This window comes from Trachemys scripta, chromosome 1 (assembly GCF_013100865.1).
Source record: "Trachemys scripta elegans isolate TJP31775 chromosome 1, CAS_Tse_1.0, whole genome shotgun sequence".
NCBI classification, from domain to species: Eukaryota; Metazoa; Chordata; order Testudines; family Emydidae; genus Trachemys; species Trachemys scripta.
Genome location: NC_048298.1, coordinates 347,063,819 through 347,082,766, shown reverse-complemented (window position 1 = coordinate 347,082,766; position 18,948 = coordinate 347,063,819). Strand labels below are relative to the sequence as shown.

General features: G+C 57.9%; 1 protein-coding gene across 3 annotated transcripts in view; it reads right to left on the bottom strand.

Annotated features, from left to right (window-relative positions):
• LOC117871398 (arf-GAP with Rho-GAP domain, ANK repeat and PH domain-containing protein 1-like) overlaps positions 1–18,948 on the bottom strand; it is a 119,991-nt gene that overhangs the window by 34,794 nt on the left and 66,249 nt on the right. For all 3 annotated transcript variants that reach the window (XM_034759334.1, XM_034759332.1, XM_034759333.1), the window contains exons 11-18: positions 17,840–17,925; positions 13,158–13,340; positions 9,682–9,856; positions 4,346–4,480; positions 3,561–3,696; positions 2,218–2,320; positions 818–1,013; positions 26–65 (exon numbers count right to left, since the gene is read on the bottom strand). In XM_034759334.1, the coding sequence (XP_034615225.1) occupies positions 26–65; positions 818–1,013; positions 2,218–2,320; positions 3,561–3,696; positions 4,346–4,480; positions 9,682–9,856; positions 13,158–13,340; positions 17,840–17,925 (1,054 nt within the window). The remainder of the gene's footprint in view (positions 1–25; positions 66–817; positions 1,014–2,217; positions 2,321–3,560; positions 3,697–4,345; positions 4,481–9,681; positions 9,857–13,157; positions 13,341–17,839; positions 17,926–18,948) is intronic.

The window sequence follows — 18,948 nt, the reverse complement described above, 5'->3', positions numbered from 1 at the left end:
CACGAAGCGCAAACAGGCTTTTTACCTTCTTCTCTCCACCAGAACCAGACTGTCCCCTTGGACGGCTGTGAAATGAAAAGCAGAGATGCCGTGAGATTGCACCAGCGCGGGAAGCTCGCCTTCCCCATCCTGCGGCTAGACGGAGGTAGGAGCTCGGTTCTCTGGGGAAAGCGCCAGCTGCCAACAGAGGCGCTGACACGAGGCGGACCAGCAGCGGTGCTGCAGGGAGCTGAGAGAGGTGGCACTAACAGACTTCTCTCCGGGTGGTACATTGGACAGCGGTGCGGCAGGTGGCACTAGCCTCCTGGAGTTGGCACTGAACCAAGCCCCAAGTCTGGGTTGGGGGACATTGTGCCATGGGAGATATGCACCTGAAAGATTTTGGGGCACCTTTTGCAGAAGGGGTATTAACCCCTCCGTCCTGGGCAACCATCTTGCTGCCTTTAGAGTCTATCAGAGGAGTGCTCTCCCTCACTGCTCCGCTTAGGAGTGTAATTGTGGAGCGTTACTAGTGGAGAACAATGGGGCAGGTTCCTCCCCAGAGCAGGCTGCATTTCAGCACTGGGGGAGCGATCCCGGCCCATAACGTGCGCCGAGATCCTCCAGGATCACAGGTGCTGTGTAAATGGACTGTTCTGTAAAACGCCAGTGGCCTGTCGGACTCACGGTACTGGGTTTTAACGTGGCGAGGGGAAAGGACGGGGCAAGCCGTGGGGTGGGTGGGGATGACACCGACCAGACCCCTCTCTATGGAGAAGCAAGGCAAGGGGCCCAGGCGGAGGGACAGCATGAAAGCAGGAAGGGGTGTGGTGCATACAGAGCTCCTGCAGCTTCTTCAGGTGCACAGCCTCCTCCTTGTCACTGTCCTCGAAGAAGGCGTAGAGGACGGACTGGGTGAGGGCGAACCAGCCCTCCTTGGCCCGCGCCAAGTTCAGGCCGCCCTTGTACTGCAGCCGTCCGATCCGCTCGAAGTCGTGACTCAGCAGCTCGTCCGCTCGGGGGTGGATGAAGGACTGAGGCGTGGGCAGCAGCAAGGCAGGGAGAAGAGAGGAGAGAAGCCATCGTCATTACAGCTACCCAGCCATGAACGGCATGAGGAGCCGGACGCAGAGCCCACCGGGGAGCTGCACCTCCGGGGGAGCGGGGGTGTGCATGACAGTGGGAGGGGAAAGCTGGCGTTAGCCGCCTTTGTGCCACCTGGATTCTGGGCCGGCCGAGAGCTGGAGCAGCACCTGGCATAAATTAGAGCCGCCTCAGGGGCTGCTCTAACTGAGAGCAACTTCCCCAGGGCGGCCTGGGGGCTGTGGCCCCAGAATCTCCAGAGCAGCATGTGCTGTGGAGAGGCCTCCCCGGCACACCCCTAAACTGCAGCCCTACGTGCTGGGGAATTCTCCTCGCTGGGCCCATCAGCTCCCCATGTCCCAGTGAGAGAGAGCGAATCTCTCCTGTAGTGGCGGGGTTACTCGCCATCCTTGCTCACCACCCCTGAATCTGGTTCCCCAGGCCTCCAGGGGACTAAGCTCCAGATGTGCTTCCAAATTTGGCCCTAGTGAACAAGCCCCACACGGGGCCCTCGAGTGATTTGAAAGGACAGGACCATGCAGCGAGGACAACGTCCCAGTCCCGAGGCTCGCTGCCCATGCCCAGTTAGCTGCCGGAGTGCCCTGTGCAGGACCTTCACTTGGGAACTGTCCTGGAGACAGAGGGGAAAGTAAGCCCGGCCAGTCCGGTCCGATCCAGCGTACCGGCAAGAGCTGGTACACAGCCGACTGTACCAGCAGGGGGCAGCTTCCCCAGGTGGGCAATTTAAAAGGGCCCTTTAAATTGCCACCAGAGCCCCGCTGCCAGAGCCCCAGGGTAGCAGCGGCATCCGGGAGCCCTGGGCCTCCGATGGTGATTTAAAGGTCCCAGGGCTCCCAGCCGCTGCTACCACAGCCGGAGCCCCGGGCCCTTTAAATCGCTGCCACAGCCCTGGCTTAGCGGCAGCGATTTAAAGGGCCTGGGGATTTAAAGGCCCGTCCCTTCCGCCTGAGGCCACGTCCCTACTGCCCGAGGGACACCCCCCCACACCTGCTCAGGACCCCGGCCCTGCGTACCGGTAAGTCCCTTAAGTGACTTTCACCCCTGCCTGGAGACCATGCTCCATTCAAATCCAGACCGGGATTCAACCCCTAGCAAATTCCCTCCACCACTTCTCAGCACCGGGGTGCCCCTTACCTTGGCGATGGACTTGACCCACTTCCGAATGGCCTCCGGGTTCTCCAGCCCAAAGAGGTACAGTCTCTCCGATTCGATGTAGATCTCAAATGTGCTCTCATACCTGCGCGAGGGAGAGAGCGAGAAGAAAGGAGGGAAGGAGACATGTACACTGAGGATTTCATTTGACCTCGAGCCCTTTCTGGTCCCATCTCCACCTTTACTCCAAACTAGCCCGCACTGCTCTGCAGTCCCCTGAAGGGGGCCCAGACCCAGTTTCCTTCCTCACAACAAGGACTTCACTGCAAAAGCAGCTCTGAGAGTCCCAGGCAGCCGCTGGGAAAGTACAAGAGAAGGAGGCTGGTACAGAAATATCCAAACCACAACTAATGTGATTCTGGGGTGCATCAAGAGAAGTGTGTACAAGACATAGGCGGTAAGTGTCCCTCTCTACCAGCTGCAGAACTGTGTCCAGTTCTGGGGGCCAGGCTTTAGGAAGGATGGGGACAAACTGGAAAGAGTTCAGAGGAGAGCAACAGAAATGATCAAAGGTAGAAAACCTGGCCTGTGAGGAAATGTTGAAAAAATCTGGGCATGTCTAGTCTTGAGAAAAGAAGACTGAGGGGGGACCTGAGAACAGTCTTCAGATACGTTAAGGGCTGTTCTAAAGGAGAGTGATCCATTGTTCTCCATGTCCACCGAAGGTAGGACAAGAAGTAATGGGCTTAATCTGCAGCATGAGAGGTTTAGGATACATGTTAGGAAAAACTTTCTAACTCTCCAGGGAGTTAAGCTCTGGAACAGGCGCCTAAGGGAGGTTGTGGAATCCCGTCACTGGAGGTTTGTAAGACCAGGCTGGACAAACCCCTGTCAGGGCTGCTCTAGGTTTACTTGGCCCTGCCCCAGCGCAGGTGGTTCGATTCCCTGGAGGGGACAAATTCCTCAGGGACTGGAAAGACCCTTCTGAGACCCAAGGCAAGGTAGATTTAATGCTGCCGCAAGGAATTCCTGTCACGATGCAGCCAACTCACGCAGCAAATGATCCCCGCAAAGGTAGATAGGTCTGAGTCCCGTTCTACTAATGGGGAAACTCAGACAAAGGTTTAAGTAACGTGTCCAAAGCACATCACTGGCAGAGCCATGATCAGACACTGAGGGAGTCCCAAACTCACTTGTTACGCACACAGGTCTAGAAATGGCTGTACGGCGCCTATGGGCCCTCCCCACGTCATTAGCACTCACTGGCCTCGGAACTGTTGCTGTTCCAGCCTTCGCCAGAGAGGGGTCATTATGTTCCCATTCCCTGTAGAGTGCTTCTGCGGGCAGGGGCCCCCTGGGGCCAGGCGGGGTGGGCAGACCCTTACCCATGGGTGTCAGGTGGGTTATTCACCAGGCACACAATCTCCTCCATCTTGATCTCGCCGTTAGGCACGGCGTTGCGGTCGTTCTCGTAGTAGCTGAAGATGCTGTCATTGAGGGTGCACCAGCGGCGGCTGAATTCTACGGGGGACAGGAGTTAAAGGGGGCGCGGTGTTTACTGTGGCTTATGGACCCCACACAAAACCCAGTCAGTTTCCAAGCAAAAAGAATGGCTTGTCCAATGGCCAGGCCTGCAAGTTTCCCCAGGGATCTGAAAGCCAGGCTGGGCCCTTCCCTTCCCACACCTCCGCACTGCCAGCAAAAGGTCTGTCAGCCAAATTCTGCTCTCTGGGCCACCCCTGGTCCTGGCGCTGGGTTTGCACATCGGAGCTCACAAACAACTCTGTTAATGACTCCAGCTCCCGCAGCTGGGCTGGTGCCGCAGGGTTAACCGAAGTCAAGAGCTGCTACGGCTTATGCTAGGCATCTACAGAGACATCGGACACCCTACCCGGCCCGGGTCGCACCCCATCGCCAAAGCCACCCCGGGTGTGTCTGTCTCTCTCTCTTGGGGTTTTCTGCTCTCTTACAGAACAAAGACCCAGCCCCGTGCTGCAGAGACACTTACCGTGACCTAGACTTAAACGAGCCACAGAGCCAGCTGCTGTAGCCTGGCAGATGGACTGTGCCACCTCAGACAGCAGCGGGTCCTGTGCTGCACCACGCCGCACGATGCCGCCCCAACCCCGCCCGCCTCCTCTCCCCGGCAGGTGACCCCGGGAGCCCCTACCTTCCCGGGATTTCCGTTCATGCACCAGCTTGGCCATGGAGGGCGTCTTGAAGAGGAAGCCGTTGTGAGTGACGGACGGCAGGATCACCGAGTACTGCTTCTCCTCGCTGTTCCCCGCTTCCACCCGCGGGATCTCTGCAGTCACAAACGGCATGAAAGGCCCATTGGGTGCGGGCCGTGCCCAGCGGACGAGGGATTTGAACTCTCGCTGGCTGGGAGCCAAGAGTCACTCTGGCATTGGCAGCCCAGGGCAAACAGCAACCCTGAGGGGTCAGGGCAACCGACCAGCTTCCTATGATAACAGCCGTCCGGCCACAGGCTAGAAGCTGCGTTCTGCTGCTTTTCTATAGTACCCCTGGGCAGCCCCAGAGACCACTCTTAGAGCAGGCCTGGTGCTAGCTGTCATGGTGCCCGGCGCTGCCTGCAGGATTCGATCTGGCCCGGAGGGGTTCGGTCTCCGGAGCTCAGTTAACCCTTGGCCTCTCTGCTGAGACCACAAACAGCTGTTACGTGCACCCTCGGAGCTGGGTTGAAACCCAAGAGCCAGCAGCCTGTCAGCGTTCAGACCCTACAGCCCTCGGGGCGGGGGACAGAGCTCAGACACCGTATCCCACCCCCAGCCCTCTGAGCAGCCCGGCCTGCCTGAGTGAGACGTGTTAACCCCTCACCTGCCAACTAACAGACCTCAGTCACCCCCACAACATCGTCTGCCTAGGCTGCCCCCTGCCCCCTCTTACGTCCCAATACACCAGCACCCCAGAAAGAAGCAGAGGGGCTGAGCAGCAATGGGTTATCCCAGCAGGGCAGCCGGAGGGGAGCTCTGGGCTACAGCCCTAGCTTTGCGATGTGGAGCTAGCTATCGGGGAGATGGCCCTCCTGCCTCCCCTGCGGGCTGACAGGAAGCGCAGACGCGACGTGCTGTGCAGGGTAAAGGGGGCAGGAGACCAGGTGCTCTGTGGGGAGCAGCATCTGCACGTTATGCCAAGTGTTCGACTGCCCTGCGTGCTGCAGCTGGTGCTCTTAGCAATGGCTGACACAGGCCTGTCCTGGGAGCTCTGGGCTTTGTGCCACCTCACAGCTCCTCCAGCTGCCCTCTCACCACCTACCGCTCAGCGCCCCATCCCCTCCTGCTGCCACCTCCCAAGGTGTACACGGGGCACTTCCTGCGCCCCTCAGCCTGAGCTGAGCTGCCCTCCAGCGGAGCGTCGCCCCGCTGCTCTTTAAATCCTGCTAGATTGAACGTAGGGAACGGTTCATGTCCAGGTACAAGGGGGCAGTAAATTAACAGCCCCAGGCAGCACCATTGCAGTGGTACATCTCCTTCTCTGCTGCTTGGGCCCAGAGAAGAGATCCTGGCATAGAGGTCCCCTCCTTGGGCGCGTGAGCCCTGGAGGCAGGCCTGGTGGTCTGCTTGGGGGGCTGGGATGGTGCCAGTGTGGCAGGGCACATTCAGGGCAATCGCAGGGGCAGGCGGATGTGTGAGGATTGCGGCAGGGCATCGGAACTGGCTCATCACCAGGCTGTCATAGAGCCCCACAACAATAGCCCTGGGACTGGCCGAGGAGACGCTGTTGTTACAGTCCCTTGTCGTCGCTCTGTTAAACGGAAGGAGCCGGCGCAATCAGCCGGAGCTCGTCTCGCCGAGCTGACAGCTCTGTTGTGCTGCTTCGTGACCAGCAAGTCAGAGGAAGGGATTCCTGAGCTACGCAAACCGGACACAGAGAGGGCCTGGTTTATCTAACATAAACCAACAGCCAGGCCAGTGGGGAGACAAAAGCCACATCCTCACACCCTGGGACTCCAGCCTGGGGGCATGGCACTAGTGCTGAATTCACTGCTAACCTTCCAGGGGAGGGGAAAAAAAGACTCTCCTAGGATGGCCTTGGGGCTCAGGGGAGCTGGGCTCTATTCCCGGCTCTGCCACAGACACCTTGCGTTAGTCACGTCACCACTCTGGGCCTCAGTTTCCCCATCTGTAAAACAGAGACGATGTTCTTTCCTTTCCTCACAGAGACACCATTCAAGCTGAAATCACCCACGCCAGTGGAGCGCGCTGAGCTCCTCACAGGGAAGGTGCTCAAGAATCAGGGCAGAAGGTCGTTCTCTCTAACTAGTATTTCTCCAGCGCCGACGGAGTGCTCAGGGCTTTACGAACCACAGCGGAAGATGAGGTCCTGGCCTGCAGGTGGCCAAAGGACAGGCCTGCTTTAAAAGCTGATCTCGGTTCTATTCCCAGCGCTGCCATGGACGCTTCACGGCTCTGGGGCTGTTTCCCCCTCGGTGGCAATACGCAGGCCTCTGGGTGCAGTGCTCAGAGATCTGGGGTGGAAAGGTGCAAACCCCGGGGTTACTGCTGTTCCACAGGGAGCAGGGGGCTGGACAGGGTGGTGTAGAAGCGAGGTCCCTGCCCAGGATTGTTTACAGCAGAGATGCTTATCTGAATCCTTTGACTCTGCCAGCTGGCAATCTGGGCACAGCAGCGTTCTCGAGAGCTCTCTGCTTCTCTCTCTTTCTGGTCTGGCTGAAAATACCCGGAGAACAGCCCCTCCTGTGGTATTCCAGCCCTTACGTTTCTGGCCTCCCTGGGAACCCAGCAGTACAAATGATCGACGGGGGAGACATGAGCTTTCGGGCTCTTGCTCTGTGCGAGTTGTGAGCCTGGACTGCACATTCTCCAGCCTGATTTGCCCATCCCTCATAGACAGGGCCCTTAGGTCCTTGCCAGAAACGTACCTCAGCGCACTGGAGTGCAGGCAAACAGCAAGAAGCAAGCCTGGGATGGCCCCAGGAGAGGGACTAGTTGACCTAAGAGCTCTCAGATGTCTCTGATTCATCGTGCACAATCTGGAGAGGCCTCCCACCGGCTGGATTTACTTTTGTGCTGACGTTTCTAAACTTGCTGGGCCAGATTTCTCCCCCTCTCCACTCCCCACCCCCCTAAATCCAACAACTGCAAGAGGTTTATAGGTCACCCAGACATTACGGTCATGAGCGAGCTGTCTATAGATTAGACTAGAGATCAACAGCAGAGATCGATTGGCCCACACTGCTCCCAGGCGTTGTATCCCTGATGATGGACATTTCCTCTCCTTCTTCCCCTCTGCAACGTCCGGGTCCCTACCCAAGTCGATGGGAGTTTTCCAGAGATGTAACAGAACCAGGAATAAGCCTTTAGAATGAGACGCCCTTTGACTGCCTTGAGGTTTTTGTCCTATGGAACCAGAGCTGCAGGTGAGAGATGGGCCGGAAGCAAACCAAAACCTGGGCTTGTTTGCAGACTTTGTTCTGCCCTAGCGCTAGCGTGCCGAGATCTAACATCGAGCGTTGCAGGGCCGCGGCCAGTGGGGAAATGGCTGTGGCGATGCAGGGTGGGGAGGGATTCTATTGAATGCACACAGTCGATCTTCCCCTGGAGGCCAGGATCTGTGCGTATGTGGCTTGACATGCTCATGAAGGGTCAAATGCTGCAAAGCAATGAGCCACGCTGAGCAGGAAGTCAGCTGGGAGCTCGGGTGCTCAACGCCACACAGGTCAGACCCCAGCAAATGACTGACGGGGGCGGAAACCCTCACTGGAAATGTGGAACAGTCTAGAGCAGAGCATCGCTTTGGTAAATACTGGGCAGCTGACGGGTCACGCTTCCCCCAGCCATCTGCCCGAGCGCCTGGAAACACCTGGGTCTATTGCCTTACCGTGTGGTCACCTGACAGACAGATGAGCCTTTGCTGCCGGCGTGCCATCACCCTGCTGTGCTGAATGCACGGCGAGAGCAGTCTGTCAGAACCAGCACCAGGGCCGGCTCCAAGTACCAGCTTGTCAAGCAGGTGCTTGGGGCGGCCGCTCCGGAGAGGGGCGGCATGTCCAGGTATTCGGCGGCAATTCGGCCGACGGTCCCTCACTCCGCCTGGGAGCGAAGGACCTCCCGCCGAATTGCCGCCGCAGATCGCGATCACGATCGCGGCTTTTTTTTTTTTTTTTGGCTGCTTGGGGCAGCCAAAACCCTGGAGCCGGCCCTGACCAGCACGGCGGGTGTGTTTATCCCGGGCCATGGCTGTCGGTGGGAGCTTTGCATCGCCTTTCACGGGAGCAGACGCTGGGGGTCCTGGCATCCAGAGAGGTCCCAGCCATGGGCTGGAGGGTGGAGCTCCACACTGGGTCTCCCGGTGACCATGTGACTGAGAACAGGCGGAGTGCAACCAGGCCGCTCCTACCACCACCCAACCTGCCCTTCCTTCCCACTTCAGCAGAGTCACGCCTGATTTACGCCGCTGCAGCGAAGAGCCGAATCCAGCCTGACGCCTTCTCATCTCATACTGATGGAGCGCAGGGGCCAACCCGGGGAGAGAACATCGCTTTTCAGACCCCCAGGGGAGGGACTGCAGGATCCGGCTCCACGGGGCTCCCTCCCATCAGACGCTGCCCTAGATTGCTGAGGCATGCTAGGACAGCACGGAAAGATGCTCCAGGCAGATTCCAACCAGCCCATGAGAACGGTGGGAGAGAAGCCACCGCTCCTGGTGCCTTTGGGCTGGGCTGTTCGCTGCGTTTTTTCTGGGTAAGAAGGGCTTTTGAAACACAGTTTTAAATGTGTGTTACAGCTGACGCCAACGTACACCCATACCAGCTCCCTCCTCATTCATACCCGCTCCCTGTGCTCATTACACCCCTGAGTCTGACACTTTCTCCAGAATGGTGGGGGAAACTTTCCTGGAAGCCTGACCAGAGCTCGCCTGATTCCAGCTACACGCCAAAGACACTGTGTTTGTGCCAAAAGTTGGTCCTTTGGGGCTGAAACCTGAGCCACCGTGGGGCCAAGAGGTTCAGCTCTGAGTCAGCCCAAGAGGAGGCAGGGAAGAGTTCAGAGCAGGCCCAAGGACGGGGCGAGCGCAGTTCTGGGTTCACATGGGACCCACAGAACCAAAGCCCTGGCTCATGTGAACTGACACCGCCCAGTTTCAAATAGCTCTGCCAGGGACCTAGCACACTCCGAGCTAATGCTTCAAACTCACGTAGGATCTCTTAAGCGTTCTTGCAACTTTGCTGTCCACACTCGGCCCCTCCTCCGTGGCGCGGAGGATCTCAAAGCACTTGGCACATGTTGCAAACCAAGCCTCATTAGCGAGGTAGGTGAGCACACCCAGCCCTATTTCACCGGTGGGAGAAACAACACAAGTGACTTGGTGTGTGACCTTGAACCAGTCAGTAGCGGAGCAGAGAACAGAGCCCGCGGCTGATGCTCTAACCACTAGCCCAGCCCACCCGCAGCATTCCCAGACCTCCATCCCGCTCACAGCCCCGGCTTGGGGGCTCTGCCCGGTCCCACCTGCTCCTCTTACCTGAGCTTTTGTTATGAAGCAGGAATTCCATCTGCAGCTTCTGTCCAGCCTGCTCGGCTAAGGCGATGGGGTTCGGGAAGTCGGGGTCCCCGGAGAAGCAGCTCACCTCCGCCCCGCAGAACACCAAGGACTGAGTTTCAGCCAAGTCGCTGGTCGTCACCGTAGCACACAGGGCCTGCAAGAGGGCAAGGGAGGCAACAGATGAGTCCAGTCGCCGCTGGAGACACGGCAGAGCGTCAGCAGAGAATGCCAAAGCCCCCTCACCAGCTAAAACCCAGGGTGGGAGGGCTCCGAGCTGAGCTCAGCAGAACAGGCTGGAAACAAAATATCGACAGAGGCAGAAAGCGCCGCAGGCCAGGGGTGCTGATTGCTGCAGCTGGGAGCTGGCTTCCAGGCCGGCTGGGGAAGGGAAAGGGGCTTGAACTGGGGGAGAAAGTTTGGAGCAGCTTTGGTTTTAATCCCTCCTTTACGGAGCCCTGGGTGAAGTCATACAGCGAGAGGGTGGGATGGCCTCTGTATAGGGAGAAAACAAGCAAGCCCACATGTGGAATTCCAGAGCGCCTCTCCGACTCCCAGCCAGCCAAGAGAGGCTTAGGGCGGGGACTGGACTTTCTAAGCAAACACAAATACAAAGCCCAGGAGGGAAAGCGGCTTGCAATCTGATACGGCCAGCCTGGTTTCTGTTGTTCTCCAGCCCAGTCGCTGCTCCCATATAATCCTCACCACGGGTGTGAAGCAAAAGGAAAAAAGAAAGAGTTCAAAAGTTAATTATGCTCCTCCCACCATCCCCCCAACTTTGCCTGGAGCATGGAAAAATTCAGCTTTCCCGCTTGGTGCTATGTCTGTCACCAGCAGTTACCAGTGAGGACTTCAAGGTGTCTCTTAAAGGGACGCTCAACATAGCTCTCTGAAATTTGCTCATTTAAAAGATTTCAGTTCCCTGATGGAGCCCCTGGGAAATAGCCTGCCCTGAAAGAATTCCTTTAGAACAATATCACAGGGGTTGGTCTGCTATGCCGCAATGTTTTGGAAGGTCATTTGGGGTCCCCCAGGGTAACAGTGCATCCCCCTCTGGCGACTGGTTCTTTAGAGGATAACTGCTTACTACCGCTACCAGCCAAAGAAGTAATTCCTCTTGCTCCAGCGGCAGAGGTCCGGGCTCTTCCGAAGCAGTGATTTTGAGTCCCAGTAGACTTCACTCACTTGGTGTGAGTGGCCAATAACAGGAATTAAGCAACACAATTAGGCAGCACAATGTGTGAATCATATTGCCCCCTAGTGACTGAGCCACTAGAGGATAACAGCCTACTACTGCTAGAGGAGCTACTCCTTTGGCTCAAGCCTGCTTCAGCGCTGAAGTGCCCTGGTTCAAAACCCGCTGTTCACCCATGGCGTGCGGGGGGAAAGGTATTACACTTGGGCCGACCACTCCTGCCCCCTGCCTCGCAACGCTTATAACCTCGGCCAGCTTTGCAAGAGGAGCTTGTAATGAGCTGTGGGCTCGAAAGCCATTTGGTGTTCAGGGACTGCCGACACCTGGAATAGACCAGGGTCCCCATGCGGTTCCTAGCCGCACACACACACTGATTGTGGCAAAGGTGCCTGCGGGAGACCCAGCCCTCGAGTTGTTGTTCAGTCAAGACCAGCTCTTTTCAGGCCTGAGCCACTAGCCCTCAGGGAGGAGGGGATCTAGGCCAGCTGCAAGTTTCAATCTGTCCTGTTCAGACCTTTGGACTGGGCTAAGAGAAGAATGAAGCTGCCAGGTCCCTGGATGGTCTTGACATTTGGTTACCAGCCTCTCTCCCTACAGGCTGCAGCCAAGGCCAATACGCACCTGGGGCCAATACTGCTAGAGCATCCCTGCAGCAGCAGTGAGACCAGCCTTGCCAGCGGACTGCGTGTGGGGCATGAATAAACAGGACTCGAGGTAAAGCGGGCGGGGGCTGATGGGGCATAGGAGTGGATGGCTGGCCTGGAGGAGCCGGGATCCTCAGGCATGGCCTATCCCCAGCATTGCGAGGGGAGACGCTGGCCCCGTGGATAGGATCATGGGAAGAAAACAAATGCAGCATTATGCTCAGGGAGAACGGGCCTGGGTGACATGAGAACGTAAGAGCGGCCAGACTGGGTCAGACCAAGTTCCAGCTAGCTCAGTGTCCTGTCTTCCGACAGTGGCCAATGCCAGGTTCCCCCAGAGGGAATGAACAGAACAGGGAATCATCAAGTGATCCACCCCTGTTGCCCATTCCCAGCCCCTGGCAAGCAGAGGCTAGGGACACCATCCCTGCCCAGACGATGGGCCGGGGATGACGCCAGAGGACGGGCAGTACTTTCTGCTTCAGAGGTCTGGGGGGGGGGGGCCGAGCCAAGACTCCGGACCCCGATGTTCTGATCACTCCATCCACCCAGCTCCTCCCGCGGTATCCTGCTGGATTTGCCGAGCGGATTATTTTTAGCTTGTGCCTTCTCCTTTCTTTCCAGCGCCAAGAAAAAGCAAAGCCCCAACCATCTCCCTCCCAACCGGCCACAGCCCGGGGAGGACCTGGGATCTCAGCACTAAGCGGGCCCCCATCTGCAGAGTGATGCAGTCACCTCTGGGGTGGCACGCAGCAGCTACTGAACAGCACACAGCAACATTTCATGACACGTTACACCCATACCTGAGACACTGCAGAGGGAATTTCAGGGAGACAGAATGTTATTTCTTAACTGGAATTTGGCCAGAACAATTGGATTAGCCTCCCAGGTCGAGACCTGGGATCTTCAGGCTAAGAGCAGCCCAGGTGTCAGTTTAACATCTATTTATTGAAAACCAACATTTAACCACGCACCAGGCAAACTACCTGACCACTCCACAGAGCCCGACCTGAGCCACGCCCCCGTGCATCACACCTTCCCTATATACAACACACACATCACAGACAATAACACTGAGCACTGGTCGGTCAGACAGGAGCATGCCCATTTCACAGATGGGGGACACTGAAGCAGGGAGCCAGGCAGCCTCTTTTGCGTGATCAACCTGCAAGACCTTGGAGCTGATTCATAGATTTTAGGGACAGAGGAGGTCGGACGTGAGGATCACCACTCGGGCCACTGCCTGGGCTCCCACAGCTCCCTAGTGCTATCGACTGGAGCTGTGGGTACCTGGCCCCTCCGAAAATCAGTGTCACCATCGGTGGCCCATTTGTGAACATTTGGGCTTTGGCAGCTGGGCAAAGCTCCCAGAGCGAGTCAGGCAGAACCACCCTTCGGAGTTCCCAGCTCCCAGACCTGAGCCCCTCACACTAGGCCGTGCTGCCTCTGCGGAAGGCGAGGAGGAAAATCCAGCGTTGAAGGAGGCTCTTTAGCACGCAGGCCCTGGGTAGAGAAGGCCCCGCCCGCTCACTGTCTCCAGGTGATGGAGACCCCTTGCAGAGACAGAGGCCCGCAGAATAGCCCTTCTGAATGTGATCTCGAGACCACTAGGCACCAACCTTGTTGAGCTCCTCCTGGTTCCCGAAGAGTGGGTGGTAGCGCCGATATTTGCCCTCCTTGTACTTGGCTATGAGGAAGCGTCTCCGCTCCTGGCTCCCGCTCGCCACATGGATGGCCTCGCTGGGGGGCACGTTGGCTGCCCAGAACTGGTTCGCCACGCAGTTCCCAACCTGGCAGAACAGCTGGGGATACAAAACAGTGACGGTAGAGTGAGCGGCACAGGCTGGCACCTCTGTGCCAATGCCACCGCCTCCCCATTGCCCTTCCCGCATCCCACATGGATCTCCGCTGGATGCGAGACAAACCGTGTGGGGCCGGCGCCTAGCGCAGCTCTGGGTGTGGTCAAAGGGGGAGAACAGCGCCAACCTGCCTGTCACTAACGCTCAGTCCAACAGGCCAAACGGGCTCACCCGCAGGGCACGTGCAAAGCCCATGTGTTAGTGAGGCTTTTCCCAAGGGGTGGGCTGAGTGGGGAAGGTTGGGCTAGGGGCCTGGTGCGAATGGAACAAAGAGACAGACGGACAGACAAGCAAATGAATCCCAGGAAGTCCTACGGCCTGTATTCAACAGGAGATCAAACTACATGATCTCAGCGGTCCCTTCTGGCTCTGTGGTGTACCAACCTATGAATCGGACATCAGATACCACGGTGAGGGGCAGCAGTTTAAGAACTGGGGGTGGGGGAGAGAGAGCTGGTAACTGAATGTCCCGGCACGGACGTGGGAGCCCTGTTTGCTGTTCACATGTGAAATCGCCCATTGCGTGATGTCTGCAGACAGACACAGAGACCAGCTAACTGTCGGCCTGTTCGTTCATCTCCTCCACCCCCTCAGCCAGTCTGGGATTGTTCCCTGCAGAACACACCCTGAGGGCCTTGGCTGGCCCAAAAACACCTCTCCTATGGACCCCAGTCCAGAGAACACTGCTCAGCCTCTAAGCTATGGTCTGGCAGGGCAGCCAATCCCCTGCCCTCTGTCCTGCCACAGAATAACATCTGTGGAGCCACACGGAGGCTTGTCGGCTCATGCTGACGTTTTAAAGCGATTGCTCCTCATTTTCACCCGGAGCAGCCCCTGCACTTTGAGAGTCACACGTTTCCTTATTGATGTTCTTCCTCCTGCACTGGTTTGTTATTGTAGGGTCGCTCGCAAGTGCTAGGCTGCACGTGCTGGTTTGTTATTGTAGGGTCGCTCGCAAGTGCTAGGCTGCATGTGCCGGTTTGTTATTGTAGGGTCACTTGCAAATGCTGGGCTGCACGTGCTGGTTTGTTATTGTGGGGTTGCTCGCAAGTGCTGGGCTGCACGTGCTGGTTTGTTATTAGAGGGTTGCTCATGAGTTCCAGGCCACACACATTGGTTTGTTATTGTCAGGTTGCAACTAAGTGCTGGGCTGTACCCGCTGGTTTGTTATTGTAGGGTCATTCACAAGCGCAGGGCTTCACATACTGGTTTGTTATTATAGGGTTGCTCCTGAGTGCAGGCCAAGGGCACTGCTTTTACTGTTGGTGGAGAACACAAGGAAGAACAACAATGCAGATTCCAGTAGAGAGTGCAGCGTGTGTGTGTCTGACTGCCTGCACTGTCCTGGACACAAAATGGCTGCCTGACTCCGCAGTGAACAGAGCCCTTTGTAATTCAAAGGGGCAGTGCACAGAAAACGCCATCATCACCCCAGCTAAACACTTCACAAGGCGAGAGCAAGTATCAGAGCGGGGAGAGGGAAGGGACTAGAAGCTGAGGAGAAGGTATAAGAAGGAACTGACAGTGGTGGAGTGGTCCTGGTCTCTCCCTGGGGGGGAGAGGGAGCTGGGGAAGTACGGAGGGGGGTGAAATCTACAGGGGGAACATCCCCATTTTGCTGTCAGCCGGTTTCTCTGCACGTCACATGGCGGGGACCATTGGGGGTTAACGTAGCCTTAGAGCGGGGAGAGCAGAAACCTGCCGCCCACAGCTAGGGAGAGCAGCTGGAAGCACTTTCAGGATGTGGCCGTGGGAAGCAGGCGCAGGCTGGAGCTGACTCTGGGGCAGGGGAGAGGTGTCTGGAACGCAGAGGCCGGACACAGCCAGGCTCCGGGTGGACACGGGCCGAGCTGCAAGCAGCTTTGGCCACCCTGGTAGCAGATGAATCTCCCAGCATGCCGCGCTTTGCTTCCAGATCCCATTGTCCTGGAGAAGGGCGGGGAAGGCTGCTCCTTGGCGCGGGGCCCCAGGTCTGACTGGATGGCGAGGAGGAGCAGCCTGCCTGGAGCTGGGAGCGCCGGGCTCCTGCTGGGGATGACTCAGGCAGGCCGACGACTGTCTGGTTTCGCCTCCAAACAGCCAAAGAGGGGTCTCTGTGGTGTGTGATGGAGGCAGAGCCATGCTGAGGCCTGTGCAGCCAGTGACCTACCTCCCACCGAGCAGAAGCGAGGTCCAAATGTCAAGAGACGGCAGCTGTCTCAGGCCGAGGCAGCATCCCCGGGTGGAGAACACCCTGCCAGGTCACAGGTGCAGCGACTGGGAGGACGGGAGGAGACGCACGACCTTTCCCAGCACCTCGATCCGAGGCTGTTGGCGCAGGCGTGCTGGCTGACCGTAGGGCGCTCTCGCAGACAGCCAGGGCCCAAGCTATGCAGGGCTTCGCAGAGCCAGGCCCTCCCTCCCAAATGGGCAGCCCCCTGCAACACATTCAGCCGTCACCCCCTCGGTGGGCCAAGGTCACCGTGGTGCGGGGGGTGGATGGGGAATCAAAATGGCCCCTGTACCAGGTCAGGTGGTGATGCAAGAGGCAGCCGGGGGCGTCTTGGGTGCCGGCGCTCTCAGAATGCAGCGCTGGCTCTGTTCGTGTCAGGGAATGTTTATTGAGAGCATCCAGGCGTTAGGTATCGACCGGTGTCTGCATCCCCCTGCCAGCTCCCTCCATGCTCCCGCCTGTTTTGAGTGCACGGTCAGACCCCACCGCCAGATCCATGTGCTGGATGTGTACGGTCCTTTCTGGTGTGCGGAGAGGGTCGGAGGATGTCAGTAACTTGCCAGAGGCTCTGGGTCTATTGCAGGTGGGATGGGTGAGGTTTTGTGGCCTGCGATGTGCAGAGGGTCAGACTAGATGATCACGATGGGTCTTTCTGGCCTTAAAGTCTCTGCATCTAGGGTTTGCAGGGAACACAACGACGGGTGGCCTGAATATGATTCAAGGGGGGTGCAGGAATCCCTTCCTGAACTCGCCAAGCACACGGCTGCCTGCCCAGAGCGAGAGGCAGCCATGTTGTGTCCCGCGCTGTGCAGATTGTCAGAGGAGATGCATACACACACTGCGCTCTCTCCTGCAGTTTTGTTCTTCCTACTTGCGCTGCACTCTTGATCCACAATCAGCGCTGCTCGAGACGGCAGCCCCCATTCGCTCTTCGCACATGAAGAAACTTGCTCCCTGCAGTCCCACCCAAGCCTGGCTCTGTGGGAGCAGTTCCCCGGTAGTTGGGCAGGGAACTGTAAGTAGAGGCTGATTATGAGAGGTGCCCACATCCAGGGAGCGGGTGCGAGGAGGCAGGGAACAACAAGACTCCTTCCTGGCGAGAATCCTGTCCTACTCTGATCACCAGGAGCCCGTCTGAGAGCCAGCAATCTATTCCACGCTGGCCGCCAAAGAGCTTGGTGATGGGCGCAACATAAAACTTACCGCAGGCCAAGAACTCAGGCAGCCACACGGGGAGTGACAGCGCTAAGGGTCTGTCTCCACCGCAGTGAGAGGTGTGACAGCGACATGCGAACACACACCCGCGCTAGCAGGTACCAACAGCAGTGACGCAGCAGCGGCAGCACAGGGGACCCTGGGCACATGAAGTCCAATGGCTAGCCGGCACTGCCACGGCTTCACCGCTTGTGCCCCAAGCTCCAGTAAAGCTAGCTCGGGAACGTCCACGCAGGCAGCCGTCACACCTCTGATCCAGTGGAGATGTGGCCTGAGACACTGGCCAGCCCCAGCCATTCCGAACCAGCCCCTGAGAGGGGAAGGCCTCTTTCGCCCACTCGTCACCTCCTGAGCCGGCTTTGCTGCTTGAAAACATATCCTCGGTATTTCTGCAGGAAAAAAACACAGCCTCCCCCGCCCTCTGGGCTCCGGTTACTCCAGATGCCGTCACCGCGCCCGGATCAGCGCCTTTCCCACTGCTCTCAGTGCAGCTGTTTCTGACTCCGACAGCTCGGCCTCTCCTCCTTCAAAACAGAGCTGTGCAGGGCGCTATTAACTCCTTACGTCCCTTTGCCCCGCTCCCGAGCTCCTCGGCAGCGACTGATCCGCCAGCTCGGCTGTCTGCAGCCAGGCGCATTCGGGCTCCCGGCCCCAGACACGGGCTCGCTCGCCCCCTGAACGAAGGCATCGGGGCAGGTTTATTTCCAGATCCGTGGGAGCAATAGGGAATGTTTCCAGAGGGTGGAAGCTACAGAAGCAAAGCTGGGGATTCTACGTCACAGCAGCGTCCATCAGGGAATACAGATGCCAAGGGGTACGGGAGCTCAGAATCAGCCTGCCTGGGTTCGACTGTCAGTTTCGAACTTCCCAGAAGCAGGTACCCAGCCAGTCTGGCTCTGTACCATTTGCCACAGGCCCCGCAAGCGTCTGAGTATCAAATAAGGGCTGGATTTCACAGATGGCTACAAAAGAGCCCCCTTTCCACCAGCCAGCCAATGGGAATCTGCACCGATACCTCGATCAGCTCCTCCGTCCACACCTTTCTGTCCATCTTCAGGCTCCGCACTTTGGTGATGCTCGGCCCCAGCCCCCGATGTTCTCCTGTGGGTCAGAAAAACAAAAGCAAACGTCTCATTAGGGACAGCAGCACGGCCTCGTGGTCTGAGCATGAGTCTGAGAGCCAGGAATTCGGCAGCCAAGCAGTGGCTCTGCTCGGTGGCCCCGGGTTAGTGCTGTAGCCTCTCTGCCTCAGTTTTCCCATCTGCAGAAGGGGATAACGGTATCAGATACAGCGAAGTTATCCTGCTAAGTGCCGGGTAAGCCTCCCCCCTCCCTCATGCCTCCACTTTACCCCGGAGGGTGCCGCTCGAGACAGGAGAACACTTCAGTCTCCCTGGTTTTTCCAACCCGTGGCGGTTTTCTGATGCAGACAACCGCCAAAGAATCACAGCGAGTAGAGTGGGAACAAGATCTGCATTGCTGGCTCACCTCCAGCCCATCGCCTTGGCCACTGGGAACTGGACTAATACCATCCGCTCAGGGCTTGTCTACACTACAGGGCCTCTGCTGGTAAAGCTACTCCTGTACGGCTTTGCCAGCAGAGCCCCCTAGTGGAGAGGCAGCGCATGCACCGCTCCGCCAGCTCCCTGAAGCCAACACAGGCGCTCGTCTGCCAGCAGAGCTGTGTCTCCACCAGGGGAGCTGCCGGCCCAGCTGTGTCGGTGAGGGGGGTGATTGGTTTCACATTCCTAGCCAACACAGCTAGGCTGGCAAGACTTAGAAGCCTGGACACGCTTAATGACAGACACTCCTGAAAGGGCCCCTCAGGGCTCCGCTGCGGCTGCTGGGTTGCTCAGTGAAGTCCCGCTGTGACTTTGGAGCCCCCACCCCGAGCGGAACGTGCGCTTGGGCGATGAGCAGCCTTGTCTGGACCCGGCTGCAGCTGCCCCGGCACGGATCCTGCGTCAGAAGGACTCTGATGTCCCTAAAAAGAACAGGAGTACTTGTGGCACCTTAGAGACTAACACATTTATTAGAGCATAAGCTTTCGTGGACTACTGCCCAAAATCTGATGTCCCTGTTTCTGAGTTAGGAAGAATCTCCCTCTGGAGGAGGCAATTCCAC